General features: G+C 44.2%; 1 protein-coding gene across 5 annotated transcripts in view; it reads right to left on the bottom strand.

Moving 5' to 3' along the window:
- NOD1 (nucleotide binding oligomerization domain containing 1) overlaps positions 1 to 21,267 on the bottom strand; it is a 91,821-nt gene that overhangs the window by 10,546 nt on the left and 60,008 nt on the right. For 3 of the 5 annotated variants that reach the window (XM_032643193.1, XM_032643194.1, XM_032643196.1), the window contains 5 exons: positions 13,628 to 13,711; positions 12,665 to 12,748; positions 10,160 to 10,243; positions 5,630 to 5,713; positions 5,086 to 5,170 (listed from right to left, as the gene is read on the bottom strand). In XM_032643193.1, the coding sequence (XP_032499084.1) occupies positions 5,086 to 5,170; positions 5,630 to 5,713; positions 10,160 to 10,243; positions 12,665 to 12,748; positions 13,628 to 13,711 (421 nt within the window). The remainder of the gene's footprint in view (positions 1 to 5,085; positions 5,171 to 5,629; positions 5,714 to 10,159; positions 10,244 to 12,664; positions 12,749 to 13,627; positions 13,712 to 21,267) is intronic. The other 2 variants (XM_032643197.1, XM_032643198.1) reach the window with 1 other exon arrangement.

Below are 21,267 nucleotides of genomic sequence, written 5' to 3'. Positions count from 1 at the left end.
TCTTTTTTTTAATCCACATACTGGTTAAATGATCTTCAATATATATATTTGTCTTTCCTGTTGTTATTTTCCCTTTCCTATAGATTCTTCTTTTCCATTTAGAGAAGACTCTTCAACATTTCTTTCAGAGTATGTTTAGTATCACTGACTTCTTTCAGGTTTTTGCTTGTCTGAGAAATTCTTTTCTCCTTATATAATCTTCTCTCCTTGATAATCTTGCTGGGTTGAGTATCCTAGGTTGTAGGTTTTTCCCTTCAGTGACTTTGAATATCATGCCACTCCTTCTAGCCTGCAAAGGTTTCTGCAGAGAAATCCATGATAGCCTTATGCCGGGGGGCGGGGGGGGGGGGTCTCTTGTGTATGATGCTGTTTTACACTTGCTGCCTTTAGAATTCTAACTTTTGCCATTTATGATATGTCTTGGTGTGGGTGTGGTTTGGGTTCCTCTTGTTTGGGACCCTCTGTGCTTCCTGTACCTAGATATTTATTTCCTTCTTTAGGTTTGGGAAGTTTTCAGCCATAATTTCTTCAAATACATTTTTGATTCTCTTCTCTCTTCTCGTTCTGGAAACCCTATAACGCAGATGTTGGCACATTTTATATTATCCCATAGATCTCATACATATGTTGCTTTCATTTTTTTTCATTTTCTTCCTGTCTGCTGTACTGATTCGACAGTTTCCATTTTTTAATATTCCAGATCATTTATGTGTTCTGTGTCATTTAGTCTGCTATTCATTGCGTTTAGGGTGCTTTGGGTCTTTTTATAGTTTTTGTTAAAATGATCTGTGCTTAGATCAACTCTTTCTTCATTCAGTTAGCATTTTTATTACCAACTTTTTGAACTCATTGTTACCTCTGTTTCATTACTTTTTCGGTGGGGGGGGGGGTGGTTCTCTTGCTCTTTCAATTGGGAATAGTTCCTCTGCTTTTTCATTTTACTTTCTCTGTCTCAGTGAATTTAGGTGAAACAGTTACCTACTGTGGTCTTGAAGGGGTGTTTGTTTTCATGTGGGAGTGTCCCCATGTAGACTGTGTGCCCAGTGTTTTTGGTGTGAGGACGGGTTTTGATGTGGATGCCAGTCATGTCTTCTTCAGGATGTGCTGGCCCCTATCAGCTTGATGGGGGTGTGGCTAGAATTGAAAGAGCTAGAGCCTGCACAGGGTGTGATGCAGGACTTCCTCTCTGCTCAGTGGCCATCACACAGGGCAGGGAGCTGCTCCTAAGTTGTTGGAGTGAATGCCCTGAGGGTTGGGCTCAAGCTGGCTCTGTTCCCTTTAAGTGTATGTTTTTCCTTCTCCCTGCACTTACAGAGGTCCAATGGCACCACCTGTGTAGGCAGCTGCAGCTCTGCTCAGATGCAGCCCAAGGTCATGTCTTTTCCCCATTGTGGTCATCCCAGGTCTAGTGCAAGGTTGTGGTGTGGAGTGGGTGGGGCTGGAGCATTTGCTCAGCTAGCACTAGCGGTCATGGCATTATGGCTGTGGGAGTTGAAGCAGCTATGCTGCCATCAGACGTCTGGGCTGCTTCTGTAGTGCTGTTTTAGTAAGTGCTAACAGTGGCTGCTGCTGCCCTACCTGGACCACCCCCCAAGTTCCTGGGCCACCTCTGCATCTCTAGATCAAGTCTTCTCCCAGGACCTGGCTGCCCTAGATCTAGTGCCAAGCTGTGGTGTGGAATGAGTGGGGCTGGGGTGTTTGCTCAGCTGGGACTGGAGAGTGTGGTGACACCACCATGCTAGGGCAGACCTCGCTTTGCCCTCTCTGGTGGTAAGCAAGCACCCATGCACTCCTCACAACTGGAGTCGAGGTTTCTCCAGCCTTTCTGTCTGTCCTAGCAGTTCTCCAAGTAGCCAATGGGGCTTGTCTCCTCTGTGTGGGACACCCAGTCTGTGGCTCAACCCGCTCACTCCCCAGGGCAAGTATCCACCTGTCTGGGTCTTCCTTTTCCTCTTGGTCCCCTCCCATGGGCTCTGTCCTGATGCTTTTTTTTCCCATCCTCTGTGATTACATGGGAATCTTTCTTGCAGCCTTGGTTGTACAGGAGTTTTCCTGCCAGTTTTCCAGTTAGTTTTCCACAAGACTTGTTCCACATGTAGATGTATTTTGATGTGTTTGTGGGGGAGGTAAGCTCCACATCCTCTTACCCTGCCATCTTGATGACTTGTTTGATATTCACATATTAATCCTTTCCAGCTACCATCACTCTATGGACTGGGTCTCACTAAGGTAACCAACAGCCTCTATAAACCTGAACTTAAATGACAGTTTTTAGCCCTTGTCTTTCCTGACCCTCACAGGCATTTGGCTGTCCTGCCCTCTCCCTCCTCCTTGAAACACCACCTTCCCTTGGTTTGATATTATGCTCTCTGGTTTCTTTCCTACATCTGGCCACTCCATCTCTGTCTCCTTTTTTATATCCTCCTCCCTGTGACCTCCAAATAATGGATTTCCTCCAGGCTTGGGGCCTGGCCCTCTTCCCCAGAAGAACCTCATCTATCCCTGGCCTCATTCATATGTCATTGAGCTGGGCCAGACCGCTCCACTGTGGGGCTGCTTACCTACTTGACACCTTCATCTGGACACCTCCCAGGTACCTCAAAGTGGGTACATCTCTCCAGGGTTCCGTAGCTCCATGTATGGTACAACTCTACATCCCGTTGTGCAAGTTAGTAACCTGGGGGTCAACCTTCGTCCTCATCTTCTATCACAGAGTTCTGTTTTATTCCCTAAATACCCCTAGAATGGGCTCCCTGGAACCTCTCCATATGTTCGGCACCACCATCCTGACCTAAGCGCCCATCATCTCTTCTCTGGCTCACTGCAGTGTCCTACTGACCATCCCTTTACATGGCCTCTGGCCTCCTCCAATCCACTTTCCTAGAAGAGCCAGAGTGGTCTTTTTACAATGCACATCTGATCACATCCCTCTTTGCTTCAAACTGTTCAATGACTTTCCATTGCTTTTAGGATAAAGACCAACATACTTAATATGACCCACAGATATTTTATGGTCTAGTCTCCTCTGCCTCCTGTTGCTCCCTCTTCCACACTGTCTGAACCACAGGCCCATCTGCTTCTTGCTGTTCTTCAAGGGCACCATGTTTTTTCATGCCTCAGAGCCTTTGCACGTGCTATTTCCCCACCTGGAACACTTTCAGCTGATGAACTCCTATTCATCCTTCATGGCTCAGTTTAAATGCCACTTCCTCAGGGAGACCTTCCCTGAAACCTCATCTGTATTAGGTTCCCTTCTTAGCTTTCCCCTTTCTAGCACTCATCATGATTGTAATTAAATAGTTACTTGAATGATTTGTTTCTTAACTGTGTCTTCCTCACTAGAGGGTACACCCATGAGGGCAGGTCCATTTTGTTCACCACTGGACTCTTGGTACCAGCATCATGCCTGGCACACAAGCACTTTGTTGTTCAACAAATGAAGATGCGGTGCTTTCCCTGGGGACTCAGCAGTGACCATGACACAGGCCCTACCCTCAAGGAGCTACAGTCTAGACGAGACAGCCTCACAGGAAGCTATTACAATGGAGTGCAGTAAATGCTATAATTTACAATACCAGGTCATTGAACACTGCTAACTTCTGTCTTTCTTTGAAGACTGAGGGACTTCAGACCTCAAGTTCTTTTTGGACAGGGACAAGGCAGAAATAAATGTCAGTACAGATAATGAGTCCAAAGTGATGGTCCAAGGTCATCTGTGCCAGTGTGGCCCCAGGGAGAGCTGCTCCCTCATCTCCACTCCTGCTGGCTCAACCCCTGGACAGGGCCAACACAGCCAGCACCCTCACAGAGCCCAGTCCCAGGGAGTCAGACACCAGGGGCTGAAGTAAAGATACTCCTGGGCCAGCACCCGAGCCCTCCTCCTTGTCCTCTTTCTGAGTCCTCCCTGACACCAATGCCGCTTTCAGGCTCTGCAGAGCATGCCTTGAAGATCGACACCTGGTCCTACACAAATAGTTCCTTGTGTAGGAACAACGGTTGTCTGTTGGTAGGTGACAAAGGCACATTTCAAGCTTGATGGACTTAAAGCAGCTGCATATCCTTACAACTGTCCTAACCAGCCCCTGAGAAGGGTGGAAGCCAGCTGTAGTCCACAGACTGTCCTGCAGCCTGGCCTCCCCTCCTCTCTGCTCCCCTCCTCTGCCTGCTGTCCTCAAACAAACAACAGAGTCAGTAGGAAACGGGGTGGTTCTAGGAAAGGATCACAGGCTGAGGGTGGTTGGAGATTAACGTGAACTAAAATCCCACTGGCTCTCCAGTGCCTTTGAGGGCTGAGGAGCAGGCTTCGGCCTTGAAGGCGCACATGCCACAGCCTCTCCATCGGTCTGCTTGGAGCTGGGCTTTCTACTCTAGGGAAGTGTTTTCAAATGTTTTTCTGACTGTGACCTCAAATAAGAACATTTTACATTGTGAACCAGTATCTGTGTATACGTACACACCCACATTTGAAATGAGATTATGAAAGAATATTTCATACTAGGCACAGAGCATTCTGGCTCTGTTTCATTTTTTAAATAATGCTGGTTGCAACCCACCAAACCAATTTTATGATCCACTAACAAATTCTAAAGCGAAATTTAAAAAGGTCAGGGAGGTAGCTGTACCTTGATCTACTGTTTTTGGCTGTGGAATTCTTCTCCCCAGTCATGAAGAAAGAACTGTAGTTAATGAGCAACTACCCCCTGAGCTGAGGGGTTTGGCTCACGGCGAGGCTGCTCCGTGGATCTCAGGGCCCACAGTGGTAGCATGAACTCCTGTGGTCTCTGTCCTCACGGGGCCCTGGCTTTGTGTCATGGTTCCCATGCAGGTCTGAGCCTCACACACTGCTGGGCTGTCTCAGGCCAGGCCTGGGGTAGATAGCAAATTCCAGAGCACTTGGGAGTCTGGATTCAGAGACACGGAGCCCTCTGTTCTCAGCTCGGTTACATCAGTACTCTGAGGCAGTCAGGGACCTTTCTGTCCAGTTAATTGCTGTTTCCCTAGCAGTTAACCCAGTGGTGTAACCATTGTCACTGATGGGACACACACACTCCCCCACCCCCGAATATGCTACAGGCCCAGTCCTACCTCGGGGCTGTGTGTCCCGTAGGAGGCACAAGAAAGGAAATGGGGCTCAACATTGCAGCAGAGCAGAGCACATGCCTTCCTTCTGCTAGCATAACAGAAACAGGAAGTCGAAAAAGAGTACAATCAGCTCAAATACAGCCTGGAAGCCCAGAGAAGGAAAAGAACATGCTTTAAACTCTGGGCCAGCATGGCCATCTCTCAGGCTCATGAGTCCCAGAGTGATTAACTTTCAGTGGGAATCCCTTTCCCAGTCTGTCTGCCCCCGTGCAACCCAGGACAGTAGGCAGGACAGCGGGGCTGGGGAGGAGAACCCTGACTATGGAGTCATAGTCTGGGCTGAATTTCAGCTTCTTCTCTTAGGTGTGACCTTGGTCTGGGCCTCAGTTTCTACATCTGTGAAATGGAGACAATACTACCTACATTACAGATTGTTGGAAAGATGGGAAATAAATGGACAGTGCCCTGCATTGTACATGGCAGATAGTAAATGGTGCTGAGTAAATAATCGTTGTTGTTATCATAACAAGTGGTAGATCGGTCTTACCAAATCTCCATTATGCCAGTGTTCTTCTGTAATGCATCTGCCAACTGGGCAATCCCCTTGGCTGTAATCTGGTTCTGGATAAGCCTGAAAGAAGAATATATCTTTTGTATCAAGTAATACTGGATTAAATCTGCCCACTTCATTAGGGGGTTGGAAGGATATGATAGGATAAGAGACAGGGTCAGGGGAAGAACTGAGTCCCCTTAACTTTTCGATCTTGCTGAGATTGTGTCGATCAGATCCATGAAAATAAAGAACATGCTTTAAAATGTTTAATTTTTCTGATGGGCAGAAGACCTAAATAGACATTTCTCCAAAGACGACATACAGATGGCCAAGAGGCTCATGAAAAGATGCTCATCATCGCTAATAATTAGAGAAATGTAAATTAAAACAACAATGAGGTATCACCTCACACCAGTCAGAATGGCCATCATCAAAATGTCTACAGACAATAAAAGCTGGAGAGGGTGTGGAGAAAAGGAAACCCTCCTACCCTGTCGGTGGGAATGTAAATTGGTACAGCCACTATGGAGAACAGTATGGAGGTTCCTTAAAAAACTAAAAATAGAGCTACCGTATGATCCAGCAATCCCACTCCTGGGCATATATCCAGAGAAAACCATCATTCAAAAGGATACGTGCACCCCAATATTCACAGCAGCACTATTTACAATAGCCAGGTCATGGAAGCAACCTAAATGTCCATCGACAGATGAATGGATAAAGAAGATATGGTATATATATATATATATATATATATATATACACAATGGATTATTAGCCATAAAAAAGAATGAAATCAGGCCATTTGCAGCAACATGGATGGACCCAGACATTATCATACTAAGCAAATTAAGTCATTAAGAGATAGACAAATACCATATGACATCACTTATATGTGAAATCTGAAATACGACACAAATGAACATATCTATGAAACAAAAACAGACTCACAAATAGAACAGGCTTGTGGTTGCCAAGGGGGAGGGAAGGTTTGGGATTAGCAGATGCAAATTATTATATATAGGATAAACAACAAGGTCCTACTGTATAGCAGAGGGGACTGTATTCAAAATCCTGTGATAAACCATAATGGAAAAGAATATGTATATGTATAACTGAGTTACTTTCCTGTACAGCAGAAATTAAATACAACACTGTAAATCAACTATACTTAAAATTTTTAAAAATGTTTAACTTTTCTGTGTATTTTTATAGTGAGCATTATATCTGTATATTCATATGTAGGTAATTTAATACATGAACATATATGTATGCATGTGTGCTTGACATTTTTCACTGCAGGGGTGCCCAATCAAAAATGTTTGGAGACTACCAGTCTGAACAACAAATTCTAAGGAACACATCTGGGGAACAGGCAGTCTGATGTCTCCTTCCAGGTGGCTGGAGAAAGGCAAGGCAGTTTTTAAAGTTAAGTATTTTTTAAAGAGCTGGCCCTTCTCTTCTTTGGGGGAAACAAAGGCTTCCAAGATGGTACCATGTCCTCTCCAACATCTGAGAGGGAGGGAGGAAGAACAGTTCTGCTGCTACTCATGGGTCCCCAGTGGAAAAGCATCAATAATGGGGCTTCTAAGAGTATACCCCATTATGTTGGGTGGCATTGATTCTAATGAAACAAAGATTTCAGATATAGCTGGGAAGCCTGGGCAATTCCCAAATTGCTCCCCTGGGGAAGCCATGCGTCTAACCCACCCAGGAAAGAGCAGCACAAGTCAGTGATACGTCTGTGCTTCATCACAGGTTCATTCCTCACCCCCCAGCTATTTGTAGCATAAGGCTACTACTGAACTTGACCTTTAGAAATTCTGGGCACTGATCCAAGAAGGTAGCTGTGTACCAGGAAGATAATGACCTATATTACTGTGACTAATGAGATTATAGAAATTAAGCCAGTCCCTTAAGGAGGCAGTATAGCATCCTGGTTAAAAGCTCTCCTCATATACATACACCCACTCCCCACTTCTCAGCTGCAGATCCTTGAAGAAATAAACTTAAGCTTTCTATTCCTCAGCTGCCTGATCTATAAAATGGGAATAACTATAAGAGAACCCCGCTACCCTGGGTGTGTGAGATTTCAATAGGAGGATGTGTATGAAGTAGTTCTCATCATTTCTACCATGGTGCCCAGGGGAAGGGAGCTCTTGTCACCATTCCTGCCCAAGCACACAGGACTCGGTGGCTGTGCTGCAGCCAGGACCCAGTGCTCCCCGCCACATCCCTCAAAGACTGGGGCCCCTGGGCCAAGTGGCAGAGGTGAGACCTTCTGGTAAGCACAACCACAGTGTGACTTGGACATTTTTGCAAAAGGAGCAAAAATAGAACCTGGAAGTGGGCACTGAGTTCTGCATTCAGTTAAATTCTGCTGTTTCCTAATCACCCCCTTCCACAGTTGCAAACACTGGCACCACCTACACCTTGCTGGGGGGAAGGTGAGCTGCCTGGAGCCTAGACCTGGCAAGAGGCTGGGTAGGACGAGAAGTAAAAAGCCTGGCAGTGCCAGGTACATATGCCCACTGGCTACCTTCACTGCAGCCAGTGTAGTCTGTACTGGCATCAAGAGCTAAGACTCTCTAGCCCTGTTCTAGCTCTGTTCTCGTGGAGGGGCTGGCCTGACACCTAGGGAAGGGCATAAAAGAACGTCTACAGGTAAGAAAAGGAATAAAACCAAAAAAAACCAGGTGTAAAAGCAGCACACTCTGGGTTTTTGTTGGGTTTTTTGTTTTTACAGAAATTGACATGGTGATCTAAAATTCACATGGAAATGCTAGAGACCCAGAATAGTCAAAACATAGTCAAAACAATATTGAGAAAGAAGAACAAAGTTGGAAGACCCATATTTCCTGGTTTCAAAACTTATTACAATAATCAGGACAGTGTGGTCCTGGCATGATGATAAACATATGGCTCAATGAACTAGAATAGAAGGTCCAGAAATAAACTCACACATTTATGGTCAACTGATTTTTGACAAAAGCATCAGGGCCATTCAAAATGGAAAGAGACTTTTCAACACATGGTGCTGGAACAACTGGATATCTACATGCAATAATATGAAGCTGGACCCCTAACACCTCATACCATACACAGAAATGAACTCCAAATGGATCAAAGACCTAAATGTAAGAGCAAAACTATAACACTTAAAGGAAATCTTTGGGACCTTGGATTAGCCAATGATTTCTTACTAAGATACCTAAAGCACAGGCAACTAAACAAAAAATAGATAAATTGGACTTTATCAAAATTAAATACTTTGGTGCTTCAAAGGTCACTCTCAAGAAAGTGAAAAACCTCACAGAAAGAGAGGAAATATTTGCAAATCGCATATCTAGTAAATGTCTAGCACCCAGAATATATAAAGAACTCTAACAACTCAGCAATTAAAAGGCATACAACCCAATTCACAAATGGACAAAGGATGTGGAGACAGTTCTCTAAAGAAGGTACACAAATGGCCAATATGCACATGAAAAGACACCCAACACTGTTAGCAGTCAGGGAAATGCAAATCAAAACCATGATGAGGGCTTCCCTGGTGGCGCAGTGGCTGAGAGTCCACCTGCCAATGCAGGGGACACGAGTTCGTGCCCCGGTCCGGGAAGATCCTACGTGCTGCAGAGCAGCTGGGCCCATAAGCCATGGCCGCTGAGCCTGTGCATCCAGAGCCTGTGCTCCGCAACGGGAGAGGCCACAACAGTGAGAGGCCAGCGTACCGAAAAAAAAAAAAAAAAAAAAAAAAAAAAACCATGATGAGATACCACTTCACACCCACTAGGATGGCATTACCCAAAAAAGACAGACAATAGCAAGTGTTGGTGAGGACATGGAGAAATGGGGACCTTCATACATGACTGGTGGAAATGTAAATAGCACAACCGCTTTGAAAAACAGTTTGGCATTTAACACAGAGTGACCATATGACCCAGCAATTCTATTCCTAAGTATATACCCAAGAGAAATGAAAACATGTTCACATACAAACATGTGCGCGAATGTTCACAGTAGCATTATTCATAATAGTCATAAAGTAAAAACAACCCAAATGTCCACCAACTGAAGAACGGACAAACAAAACACGGACTGTCCATACAATGGAATATCATTCAGCCATAAAAAGCAATGGAGTACTGATATATGCTACAATGTAGGTGAACCTTGAAAACTTTTGCTAGTGAAAGAACATAGAAACAAAAGGTCATATTGTATGACTGCATTTCTATGAAATGCCCAGAATAGGCAAATCCATAGAGACTGGAAGTAGATTAGCAGGTGCCAGGGACTAAGGGAGGAGAAGGATGGGGAGTGATTACTTAACGCGTACGGGTTTCTGGCAGGTAGGGGAGGTGGGTAGTTTTGTAAAATGTTCTAGAACTAGATAGTGGTGATGGTTGCACAACCTTATAAATATGCTAAAAACCACTGAACTGTACACTTAGGAAGTGTGACTTTATGATATGTGAATCTCAAAAAATATTTTAAAAAGCACAGTGTTTAAATCTGAATTACCATAAATGTTTCAACGTCTGGTTGACTTTCAACATCTCTGCCAAGCTCTCTGCCACTTCATCATCAAGTTCATTTTTGGTGAGCCTGGAAAAGAAAGGAAGTGTCAACTCAGGACAGCACTACCTGGCACCCACTCTCCACTGAGTTCACAGAAGCGAGATCCCAGCCCCAGCGTCTGCAGCTTATGCAGCTCATCACTTGCTGAGAACCCAGCAAACAGCCAGGCTCCAAGCCAGCCTCTGAGCCCCACAGACAATAAACGGAGGTTCATTTCTAGTGCAAACCCTTCACCCAAGCTCCTACTTCTTAGCCCTGCTGCTGCGGGGGGAGCCCATACTCCCTCCCCATCCTTGCTGAGCCCTCAGATCTCTCAGAAGATGGGCCCAGAGAAAGCGACGGGCCAGTGCCTGCTTCTCGGATCTCAGCCGTTAAGATCCCTTGAACACCACGGACAGTGTGTTACTAAACACAGTCAGATGAAGACCTAGAAAAGCCTGCCGACTGCGCATTAAAATGTGTTCATCACTTTGCTCCGAGGCCACTTATGAAGGACCTGAGTTCTGTGACTGAAAGTTCAGGAAGTCTCTCAGTTGTTCGTAAAAGCAGGAAGTGGTCTGGATAAAGTACAGAGGGCTAGAAGTTCCTGGTTGTAAAGAGAATTAAACCCTGTTGTGCCAGTGGATGAAAGAATAAGTAAGGAAGGAGAAATGAATATAAAGAACATATAAAAAATCATTCCTTGAAGGGCAATTTGGTAGTGTCTATCCACACTTTAAATGTGTTTCACTTTGGGCCAACAATTCAACGTCTAGAAATCCACCCTGTGGTGTGCAAAGACATTACACACAGGTTCTGTACACGCAGTATTGGTTGCACGCAGTATTGGTTGCAGTCTTTTCGGTCATAATGTAAGGTGTGAACAAATTTCAGTATCAGTAGAGGCAGCCAGCAAAATACATTGTGAGTGTACATTCAAGGGACAGTGTGCAACCATTAGAGAGAATGAGGTAGGATAAAGAAAGAGGCAGAAGAGCATGGGGCTCAAGATGCTCTGAGCCAGACATGCCGGCTGGCAATGGCTTACTAGCAGGGCGACCACAGCACGTGGTTGAACTTCTCTGGGCCTGAGTTTTCTCACCAGCAAATGTGAACAGTAATGGTACAGCCCTCATAACACAGTTGTGAGAATGAGTTAATACATGGAAAAGGCTGAGAACAATGTGTGATGTACAGTGAGTACTCAAGAGATTTTGGGGATTGACATTGTTATTATCCCCCTAGACCTGTGGTTCTCAACTGGGGTGGCTTCTCCAGGGGACACTTGCCAATGTCTGGAGACAATTTCGACTGTCACAATTAGGGGTTACTACTGGTATCTAATGGGTAGAGGCCAGGGATTCTGCTAAACATCTTACAATGCACAGGACAGCCTCTCAACAAAAAAGAATTATTTGGACCCAAATGCCAACAGTGTTGAGATTGAAAAACCCTGACATAAAAGGAAGGACGTGTCAAATATGTACAATACATAGTTGAGATATTTTTTTAAGTCACTTGCTAAATACTATTCAGTTTCATAAGAAAAGCGATATTTATTTGAATATACATTCAAATGCTAGAAATAAAAGATTATATTTAGAAAGCATGAGGGAGGAGGTTCTTTCACTTCCTACTTTCCCAACTTCAGTGTATTATATTGTTTTCAAAAAAGCATGTATTACTTTTCAAAATCTTTTAAAAGATTTTTTTGAGGGGAAAAGGAAAATGCACTTACTGGCCAGCAGGTCTAGTATCTGAATTCTCATAATGACGACATTTTCATTAACTAATTTAGCCAATATCTCATTAGGAGGATACAGAGACTTGTAATATAACTTCCTTTCCCGGAAGCAATTTATGATACAGGCAAGTAAATAAATAAAAATACGGTAAATGACCGAAAAAAGGAACAACCAAAAGAAAGAAAACATCACTTTCAGAAGGTAACACACAGTTAACTAGTGGCCCTGGAGTGCAGAGAGGGAGCAAGGGCTGTGGGCTTCCCGTGACAGGTGAGCTGGAGCATGAAGGCCAAGTCCTGATGTGACTACCTGGGGACAGAGGAGGCTGCACGGGGGGTAGGCAGTTTAAGAGGACGAAGGGAGAAAGTTCTGAGACAAGTGAATGAATGAAAGTTGGACTCCTCAAGGCATATCTGAGGGTGTTCCAAGGATATCCTGACAGAATAACTAGCCTTCTGGTTTTCCTGAGGCGTAGGGTGGGCAAAGAAGGCTAAGGTCTCAAACTCATGTTCCTGGGACCCATTCCACCCATTCTGTACTTGTTTGTGCTTCTGGGAATGGCTATTTTCTTCTCTAGGAGGAAATGAAATTATAAACCTTCCTTTGAGGAAAGGCCTAGAGCCTTTACAACGGAGAGGCACTCTTTCAGTTAAGATTCCAGGCTGTGCACAGTCTTTGGGAAAATCCCTGAGACCCAACCGTTCAAAGTGACTCTGGTCATTACCAGAATATTCTCAGAGACGCATTCTGCTGCAGGGCCCACGCGAGGCTCTTTCCTCCTTCTGTAGAAATGCCATTGAATGCAAGACTAGGAAGGAAAAACATTTGGGGTAGGTTATTAAAAACACGTCTACATTTGGCTTTGGTTTCAGCAACTAAAACAGCTGGCAAGACTCCACCTGGACGTGGTTCCTGCCTGGGCTGATTTGAAGCAGGAAGCGTAAGTGCCGGCCTCACCAGCAGCCACTCAGCCTTTGCCGCTCCAGCGCCCAGGACGAGGCCAATCACAAGACTGCTCGAGGAGAGGCCAGACAGGAAACGGAACATGGCAAGAGCTGGTCACACGGGCTGAGGACGCCTGGCGAGCTCTGCTTTGGAGGCTGACACCTTACAGGCGCCTGTCGGTGAGGCCTGGAGAAGTTTCCTCTGTTCTTGTATGGAAGGAACTCTGCTACTGCCCCCACCGTATTTAACCCTTTGTCAGTGACAGGAAGGACACAGGCAACCAGGAGACCCCCGAGTCTCAGAGATTTGGCCAGAGGCCTAAAGGAGGGCCAGGGAGGACCAAGTCTGTTTACAGGGGTGAAGGGTCCCCTCTTGTCCCAGCACCATCCTGAGAAATGAGGAGGGGGCAGGAATCTGCGGCCCAGTGTCTTTCAGTTTTGTCTGGACTGAAGAATTCCTCCCCAACCCCCAAGGGGCACAGGAAGACTACACAGGGGCTGGCAATGTCTAGTCTCGATCTGACTAGTGTGCACACATGTCACATCACAGAGCTGAAAACTTAAGCATAATATACTTAACTGTACGCCTCTTCTATGTCGATAAAGACCACACACACAAATACCTTCCCTGTTAGGAATGCCAGCCACCCTCTTTCCCCTGGCTCCTCCTCTGGTAAAACAAGAGGAACACGGAGTGACCAGGTTGGCCCTGAAGACGGCAGTTCTCAGAAGGCAGCAGTTACCTCAAGTTAGTCAAGCTCGGGTGGTTCCTCAGAGCCTCTGCGAAGGCCCTTGCTCCTTCATCACCGATTTGATTGCCCCACATCCTGAGGGCAGAGGGAAGACAGTGAAAGTTACCTCATGCTCATCCCTTATTTTCTGCTCGTGGCCATGGCGTGTATACTCAACACACAGATGTTTCTGCTCCATCCCTGGAGCTGTGGTCTGGAGATGAACCCCTCCACCAGCCCCTTAGTGAGCTGCTCGGGAGGAAAAAAGCAGTAGAAAGCTTGTGAACAGAAATCAAATCAGACAGCTGCACAACTAGGAACCAAGTCTCACCCCTGAGCTTTTGGAGAGCTGTTAGTCAGAGCCTAAGCTCACAACTATCCCTGAAATGTCACCTGCAGGATATACAGGTTGGTGGCAACTTGAAAGGAAGGCCTGTGGCAGTGCCAGACCCAATATCCATTTGACCCTGTGCAGGGGTGCCGGACATTCTTGAAGACATAGTCGGTCTTGCATGAAGCAAAGATCAGAAAGCACACTGAGAAAACTTATCGGCAATTTCCCTGGTATGTAAAGAGGAGGTGACCAAACCACGTTGTTCAGATTGTTGCAGTCTGGGTGGGGAGGTGCCATGACAAGCCATATTCTCTCCCCCACAGTAGAAAGCCTTAGAGGATCTGGCTAAATCGAGGGTCTGCATGGTAAGACGTTGGGCTCCCATCCTGGCCCTGCCCCCCACCACCTGGGCGTGCTTGGGTAATGCGTAGTCTCTGAGGCCTTAGTCTCGTCTGTAAAGCAGGTATAAGAAGAGCATTTCCTCACAGAGTTGTTGTGAGGATTCAGTGAGTTAATATATGCAAAGCACTCCAAACAGTGCTGAGCCTATAATAAGACTCAGCTATTCCTAAAAGGCTGAGGGTCACCGTCTACAGAAAGCAAGTCTGCCAGGCTCACCGCAGAACTGGGGCTGCCTCAGCTACATGCTCTCACCAGGCAAGCGGCCTGCTGACGTCCCTGCCGGTACAGCTTCTAAAACCCCAGAATGAGAGTTTTCAGCATTTTGCATAAAAAGTGTGTGTACTAGATAAAACTGCATGGTATCAAACTTTGAATAAAGTGGAAAACTACTCATGACATGAGATTAAGTGGAAAAAAGGTAGAATAAAATTCTATACAGATAGTTTGACCTCTACCATATTAAAAAAAATAGTATAGAGAGAACATAAACTGCATGAGAGAGAGCAAGAAAGCTTACCTGACCTCAAGTGTTGACAATAATTATTTCTGAGAAGATGATCTCCATTATACTGTTCATATTTTCCATAGTTTACAAATAAAATTATCTATGTCTTTTAGAATCAGAGAAAAAATCATAACTCTATGAAAAGCTGTAGTCTCCTGAACCAAAACCATAATGAAATATCACCTCACACCCGTATGGATGGTTACTATCAAAACACCAGAAAATAACAAGTTGTTGGTAAGGATGTGGAGAAATTGGAACCCCTGTGCACTGTTAGTAGGAATGTAAAATGGTATAGCTGCTGCAGAAAACGATATGGTGGTTCCTCAAAAAATTAAAAATAGAATTACCATGTGATCCAGCAATTCCACTTCTGGGTATACACCCAAAAGGATTTAAAGCAGGGTCTCAAAGAGATACATGTACACCCATGTACATAGCAGCATTATTCACAAGAGCTAAAAGGTGGAAACAATCCAAGTGTCCACTGACAGATGAATGGATAAACAACTGTGGTATATATATAGAATGGTCTATTACACCGCCTTAAAAAGGAAGGGAAGTCTGACACATGCTACAACATGGATGAACCTTGAGGACATCATGCTAAGTGAAATAAGCCAGTCACAAAAGAAGACAAATACTGTATGACTCCACTTATATGACTCCCTACGGTAGTCAAATTCACAGGAACAGAGGATACTATAGAAAGGTGGTTGCCAGGGCTGAGGGGAGGGGAGAATGAGTTTCTGTTTTGCAAGATAGAGTTCTGGAGATGGATCATGGTGATGGTTGCACAACTATATGGATTTAATGCCACTGAACTGTACACTTAAAAGGTTAAGATGGTAACTTTTGTTATGTGTATTTTCAATAAAAAATTGAATTAAAAAAGCTTCCAGAGGGCTTCCCTGGTGGCGCAGTGGTTAAGGGTCCGCCTGCAAATGCAGGGGACACGGGTTCGTGCCCCAGTCCAGGAAGATCCCACATGCCGCGGAGCGGCTGGGCCCGTGAGCCATGGCCACTGAGCCTGCGTGTCCGGAGCCTGTGCTCCGCAACGGGAGAGGCCACAACAGTGAGAGGCCCACTTACCGCAAAAAAAAAAAAAGCCTCCAGAGCCAAGGTGGCAGAGTAGAAGGATGTGAGCTCACCTCTTCTTATGAAAACACCAAAATTACAACTAAATGATGAACAACCATTGATGAAAAAAATGCTGGAACCTACCAAACAAGATGTCCTGCATCCAAAGACAAAGAAGAACCCACAACGAGACAGTTTGAGGGGAGCAATCGTGATAAAATCAAATCCCATACCTACCAAGTGGACAACCCCCAAACTGGAAAACTATCACACAAGTTCTCCCACAGGAGTGAAAGTTCTGAGCTTCACGTCAGGCTCCCCAGCCTGGGGGTCTGGCAATGGGAGGAGGAAGAGCCCCAGAGAATCTACCTTTGAAGGCCAGCGGGATTTGATCACAGGAATTCCACAGGACTGGAGGAAACAGAAACTCCACTCTTGGAGGGCACACACAGGTATTGTGCACACCAGGACCCAGGGGAAAAAGCAGTGGCCTCTCCTAAGAGCCTAGGCCAGACCTATATGCTGGTGTTGGAGGGTCTCCTGCAAAGGCAGGGGGCAGCTGTAGCTCACTGTGGGGACAAAGACACTGGTGGCGGTAGTTCTCAGGAGTAGTCATTGGTGTGAGCCCTCCTGGAGGCTGCCATATTTTCACCAACACCTGGCCCCACCCAATAGCATGTTGGCTCCAGTGCTGGGTCACCTCAGGCCAACCAAGTGGGAACACAGCCCCACCCATCAGCAGACAGGCTGCTTAAAGTCTTCCTGACCACACAACTGCCGGCTGAACACACCCCCTGACACAGCCCTGTGCATCAGAGGGACAAGACCCAGCTCCACCCACCAGTGGGCAGGAACCAGTCCCTCCCACCAGGAAGGCTGCACAAGCCTCTTAGACCAGCCTCATCCATCAGGGGGCAGACAGCAGAAGCAACAAGAACTACAACCCTGCAGACTGTGGAAAGGAAACCACAATCACAGAAAGTTAGACAAAATGAGACAGCAGAGGAATATTTCCCAGATGAAGGAACAAGATAAAACCTCAGAAGAACAACTAAGTGAAGTGGAGATAGGCAATCTACCCAGGAAAGAATTTAGAGTAATGATAAGAAAGATGTTACAAGATCTCGGCAAAAGAATGGAGGCACAGATTGAGAAGATACAAGAAATGTTTAACAAAGACCTTGAAGAACTAAAGAACAAAGAGACAGACAATAAAATAACTGAAATAAAAAATACAGCAGAAGGAATCAATAGCGGGATAAGTGAGGCAGAAGAACAGATAAGTGAGCTGGAAGCCAGAATGGTGGAAATCACTGCTACAGAACAGAATAAAGAAAAAAGAATGAAAAGAAATGAAGACAGGCTTCCCTGGTGGCGCAGTGGTTGAGAATCTGCCTGCTAATGCAGGGGACATGGGTTCGAGCCCTGGTCTGGGAAGATCCCACATGCTGTGGAGCAACTAGGCCCATGAGCCACAACTACTGAGCCTGCGCATCTGGAGCCTGTGCTCCGCAACAAGAGAGGCCGCGATAGTGAGAGGCCCGCGTGCCGTAATGAAGAGTGGCCCCCGCTTGCCACAACTAGAGAAAGCCCTTGCACAGAAACGAAGACCCAACACAGCCAAAAATAAATAAATAAACAAATGTGGGGTTTTTTTTAAAAAAAAAAGGTTGGCCCAGTTTAAAAAAAAAAGAAAAGAAATGACAATCTTAAAAGATCTCTGGGACAACACTAAATGCACCAATGTTCACATTATAGGGGTCCCAGAAGGAGAAGAGAGAGAGAAAAGGACCTGAGAAAATATGTGAAGAGATAATAGCTGAAAACTTCCCTAACGTGGGAAAAGAAACAGTCACCCAAGCCCAGGAGGTGCAGAGAGTCCCAGACAAGATAAACCCAAGGAGGAACACACCAAGACACATAGTTATCAAATTGACAGAAATTAAAGAAAAAATATTAAAAGCAACAAGGGAAAAATGACAACATACAAGGGAACTCCCATAAGGATATCAGCTGATTTCTCACCAGAAACTGCAGGCCAGAAGGGAGTGGCATGATATATTTAAAGTGATGAAAGGGAAGAACCTACAACGAAGATTACTCTACCTGGCAAGGATCTCATTCAGGTTAGACAGAGAAATCAAAAGCTTTACAGACAAGTAAAAGCTAAGAGAATTCAGCACCACCAGACCAGCTTTGCAACAAATGTGAAAGGAACTCCTCTAGGTGGGAAAGAAGCCAGCAACTTAAAACAACCTTGTACATATATAGACTGCCATATCAAAACCTCATGGGAGGCAGAAATAGAGACACAGATGTAGAGAACAAACGTATGGACACCAAGTTGGGGAAAGCGGCGGGGGTGGTGGTGGTGGTGGTGTGATGAACTGGGCGATTGGGATTGACATGTATACACTGATGTGTATAAAATTGATGACTAATAAGAACCTGCTGTATACTAGGAATAAACCTACCTAGGGAAACAAAAGACTTGTATGCAGAAAACTATAAGACACTGATGAAAGAAATTAAACATGATACCAACAGATGGAGAGATATACCATGTTCTTGGATTGGAAGAATCAATATTGTAAAGATGACTATACTACCCAAAGCAATCTACAGATTCAATGCAGTCCCTATTAAATTACCAATGGCATTTTTTTACGGAACTAGAACAAATCATCTTAAAATTTGTATGGAGACACAAAAGACCCCAAATAGCCAAAGCAGTCTTGAGGGAAAAAAACGGAGCTGGAGGAATCAGGCTCCCTGACTTCAGACTATACTACAAAGCTACAATAATCAAGACAGTATGGTACTGGCACAAAAACAGAAACATAGATCAATGGAACAAGATAGAAAGCCCAGAGATAAACCCATGCACCTATAGTCAACTAATCTATGACAAAGGAGGCAAAGATATACAATGGAGAAGAGACAGTCTCTTCAATAAGTGGTGCTGGGAAAACTGGACAGCTACATGTAAAAGAATGAAATTAGAACACCTTAACACCACACACAAAAATAAACTCAAAATGGATTCGAGACCTAAATGTAAGACTGGACACTATAAAACTCTTAGAGGAAAACATAGGAAGAACACTCTTTGACATAAATCACAGCAAGATCTGTTTTGATCCACCTCCTAGAGTAATGGGAATAAAAACAAAAATAAATGGGATCTAATGAAAGTTCAAAGCTTTTGCACAGCAAAGGAAACCATAAACAAGATGAAAGGACAACCCTCAGAATGGGAGAAAATATTTGCAAACGAATCAACAGACAAAGGATTAATCTCCAAAATATATAAACAGCTCATACAGCTCAATATTAAAGAAACAACGCAATCCAAAAATGGGCAGAAGACCTAAATTTTAGAGGTATAAGTAATAAATCAATAGTGGAAACAAAATGTAATCATTAAAAAAAAATCCCCATTAATGCAAGAAAAAGAAACAAAAGTTTGGACCAAACGGAAAAGAGGTGGCAAAGTAATAGATTTTAATCCAATCAGTAATCACATTAAATGTGAATAATCTAAACATACCAATTAAAAAGAGACTGTCAGTTTAGATAAAAAGGCAAAACCCAACTAGATGCTGCCTACAGACAAAGATGACAGTGAAGTTGTAAAGGGGGTGTGCATATTTGGAGTTTTGGGGGTTACTGATTTGGGTGGTAGTTGTACAAAGTATTTCCTTTGTAATTGCTTGTTAAACTCCATTTTATATACTTGATACGTATATTCCCAATAAATAAAGTTAACTGGCAATCAAATGTCTGCTGAGGTGGGGGGGGGGAAGAACCTGCTGTATAAAAAACCAAATAAAATAAAATTCAAAAATTAAAAAACCTCACAGGAACAGCAAACCCAAAAACTACAATAGATACACACACACAAAAGAAAAAGCAACCCAAACACAACTCTAAAGATGGTCATCCAACCACAAGAGAAGAGAACAAAAGAGGAAGGGAAGAAAAAAGACCTACAAAAACAAACTCGGGCTCCCCTGGTGGTGCAGTGGACATGGGTCCATGCCCCGGTCCAGGAAGATCCCACATGCCACGGAGCAGCTAGGCCTGTGAGCCGTGGCCACTAGGCCTGCACATCCGGAGCCTGTTTTCTGCAACGGGAGAGGCCACAACAGTGAGAGGCCCACGTACCACAAAAAAAAAAAAAAAAACCAAAATGATTAAGAAAATGGCAATAGGAACATACATATGGATAATTACCTTGAATGTAAATGGATTAAATGCTCCAACCAAAAGACACAGACTGGCTGAATGGATACAAAAACAAGACCCATATATATGCTGTCTACAACAGGCCCACTTCAGACCTAGGGACACAAACAGGCTGAAACTGAGGGGATGGAAGAAGGTATTCTATGCAAATGGAAATCAAAAGAAAGCTGGAGTAGCAATACTCATATCAGACAAAATAGACTTTAAAATAAAGACTATTACAAGAGACAAAGAAGGACACTATATAATAATCATGGGATCAATCCAAGAAGAAGATATAACAACTGTAAATATATATGCATCCAACATAGGAGCACCTCAATATATAAGGCAAATACTAACAGCCATAAAGGGAGAAATCAACAGTAACACAGTAATGGTGGAGGACTTTAACACCCCACCACTTTTATCAATGGACAGATCATCCAGACAGAAAATCAGTAAAGAAACACAGGCCTTAAATGACACATTAGACTACATGGACTTAATTGATATTTATACAGCATTCCATCCAAAAGCAGCAGAATACACATTCTTCAAGTGCAAATGGAACATTCTCTAGGACTGACCACATGCTGGGCCACAAAGTGAGCCTTGGTAAATTTACAAAAAGTAAAATCATATCAGGCATCTTTTCCGACCACAATGCTATGAGATTAGAAATCAACTACAAGAAAAAAACTGTAAAAATCACAAACACATGGAGGCTAAACAATATGCTACTAAACAACCAGTGGATCACTGAAGAAATCAAAGAGGAAATCAAAAAATACCTAGAGACAAATGAAAATGAAAAGCACAACAATCCAAAACCTATGGGATGCAGCAAAAGCAGTTCTAAGAGGGAAGTTTATAGCTATACAAGCTTACCTCAGGAAACAAGAAAAATCTCAAATAAACAACCTAACCTTACACCTAAAGCACTAGAGACAGAAGAACAAACAAAACCTAAAGTTAGTAGCAGAAAAGAAATCATAAAGATCAGCACAGAAACAAATGAAATAGAAACCAAACAGTAGCAAAGATCAATGAAACTAAAAGCTGGTTCTTTGAAAAGATAAACAAAATTGATAAATCTTTAAG

This window comes from Phocoena sinus, chromosome 9 (genome assembly GCF_008692025.1).
Source record: "Phocoena sinus isolate mPhoSin1 chromosome 9, mPhoSin1.pri, whole genome shotgun sequence".
In the NCBI taxonomy this organism is placed as follows: domain Eukaryota; kingdom Metazoa; phylum Chordata; class Mammalia; order Artiodactyla; family Phocoenidae; genus Phocoena; species Phocoena sinus.
The sequence above is the reverse complement of the archived record's forward strand: the minus strand, read 5'-3'. Positions and strand labels throughout refer to the sequence as shown.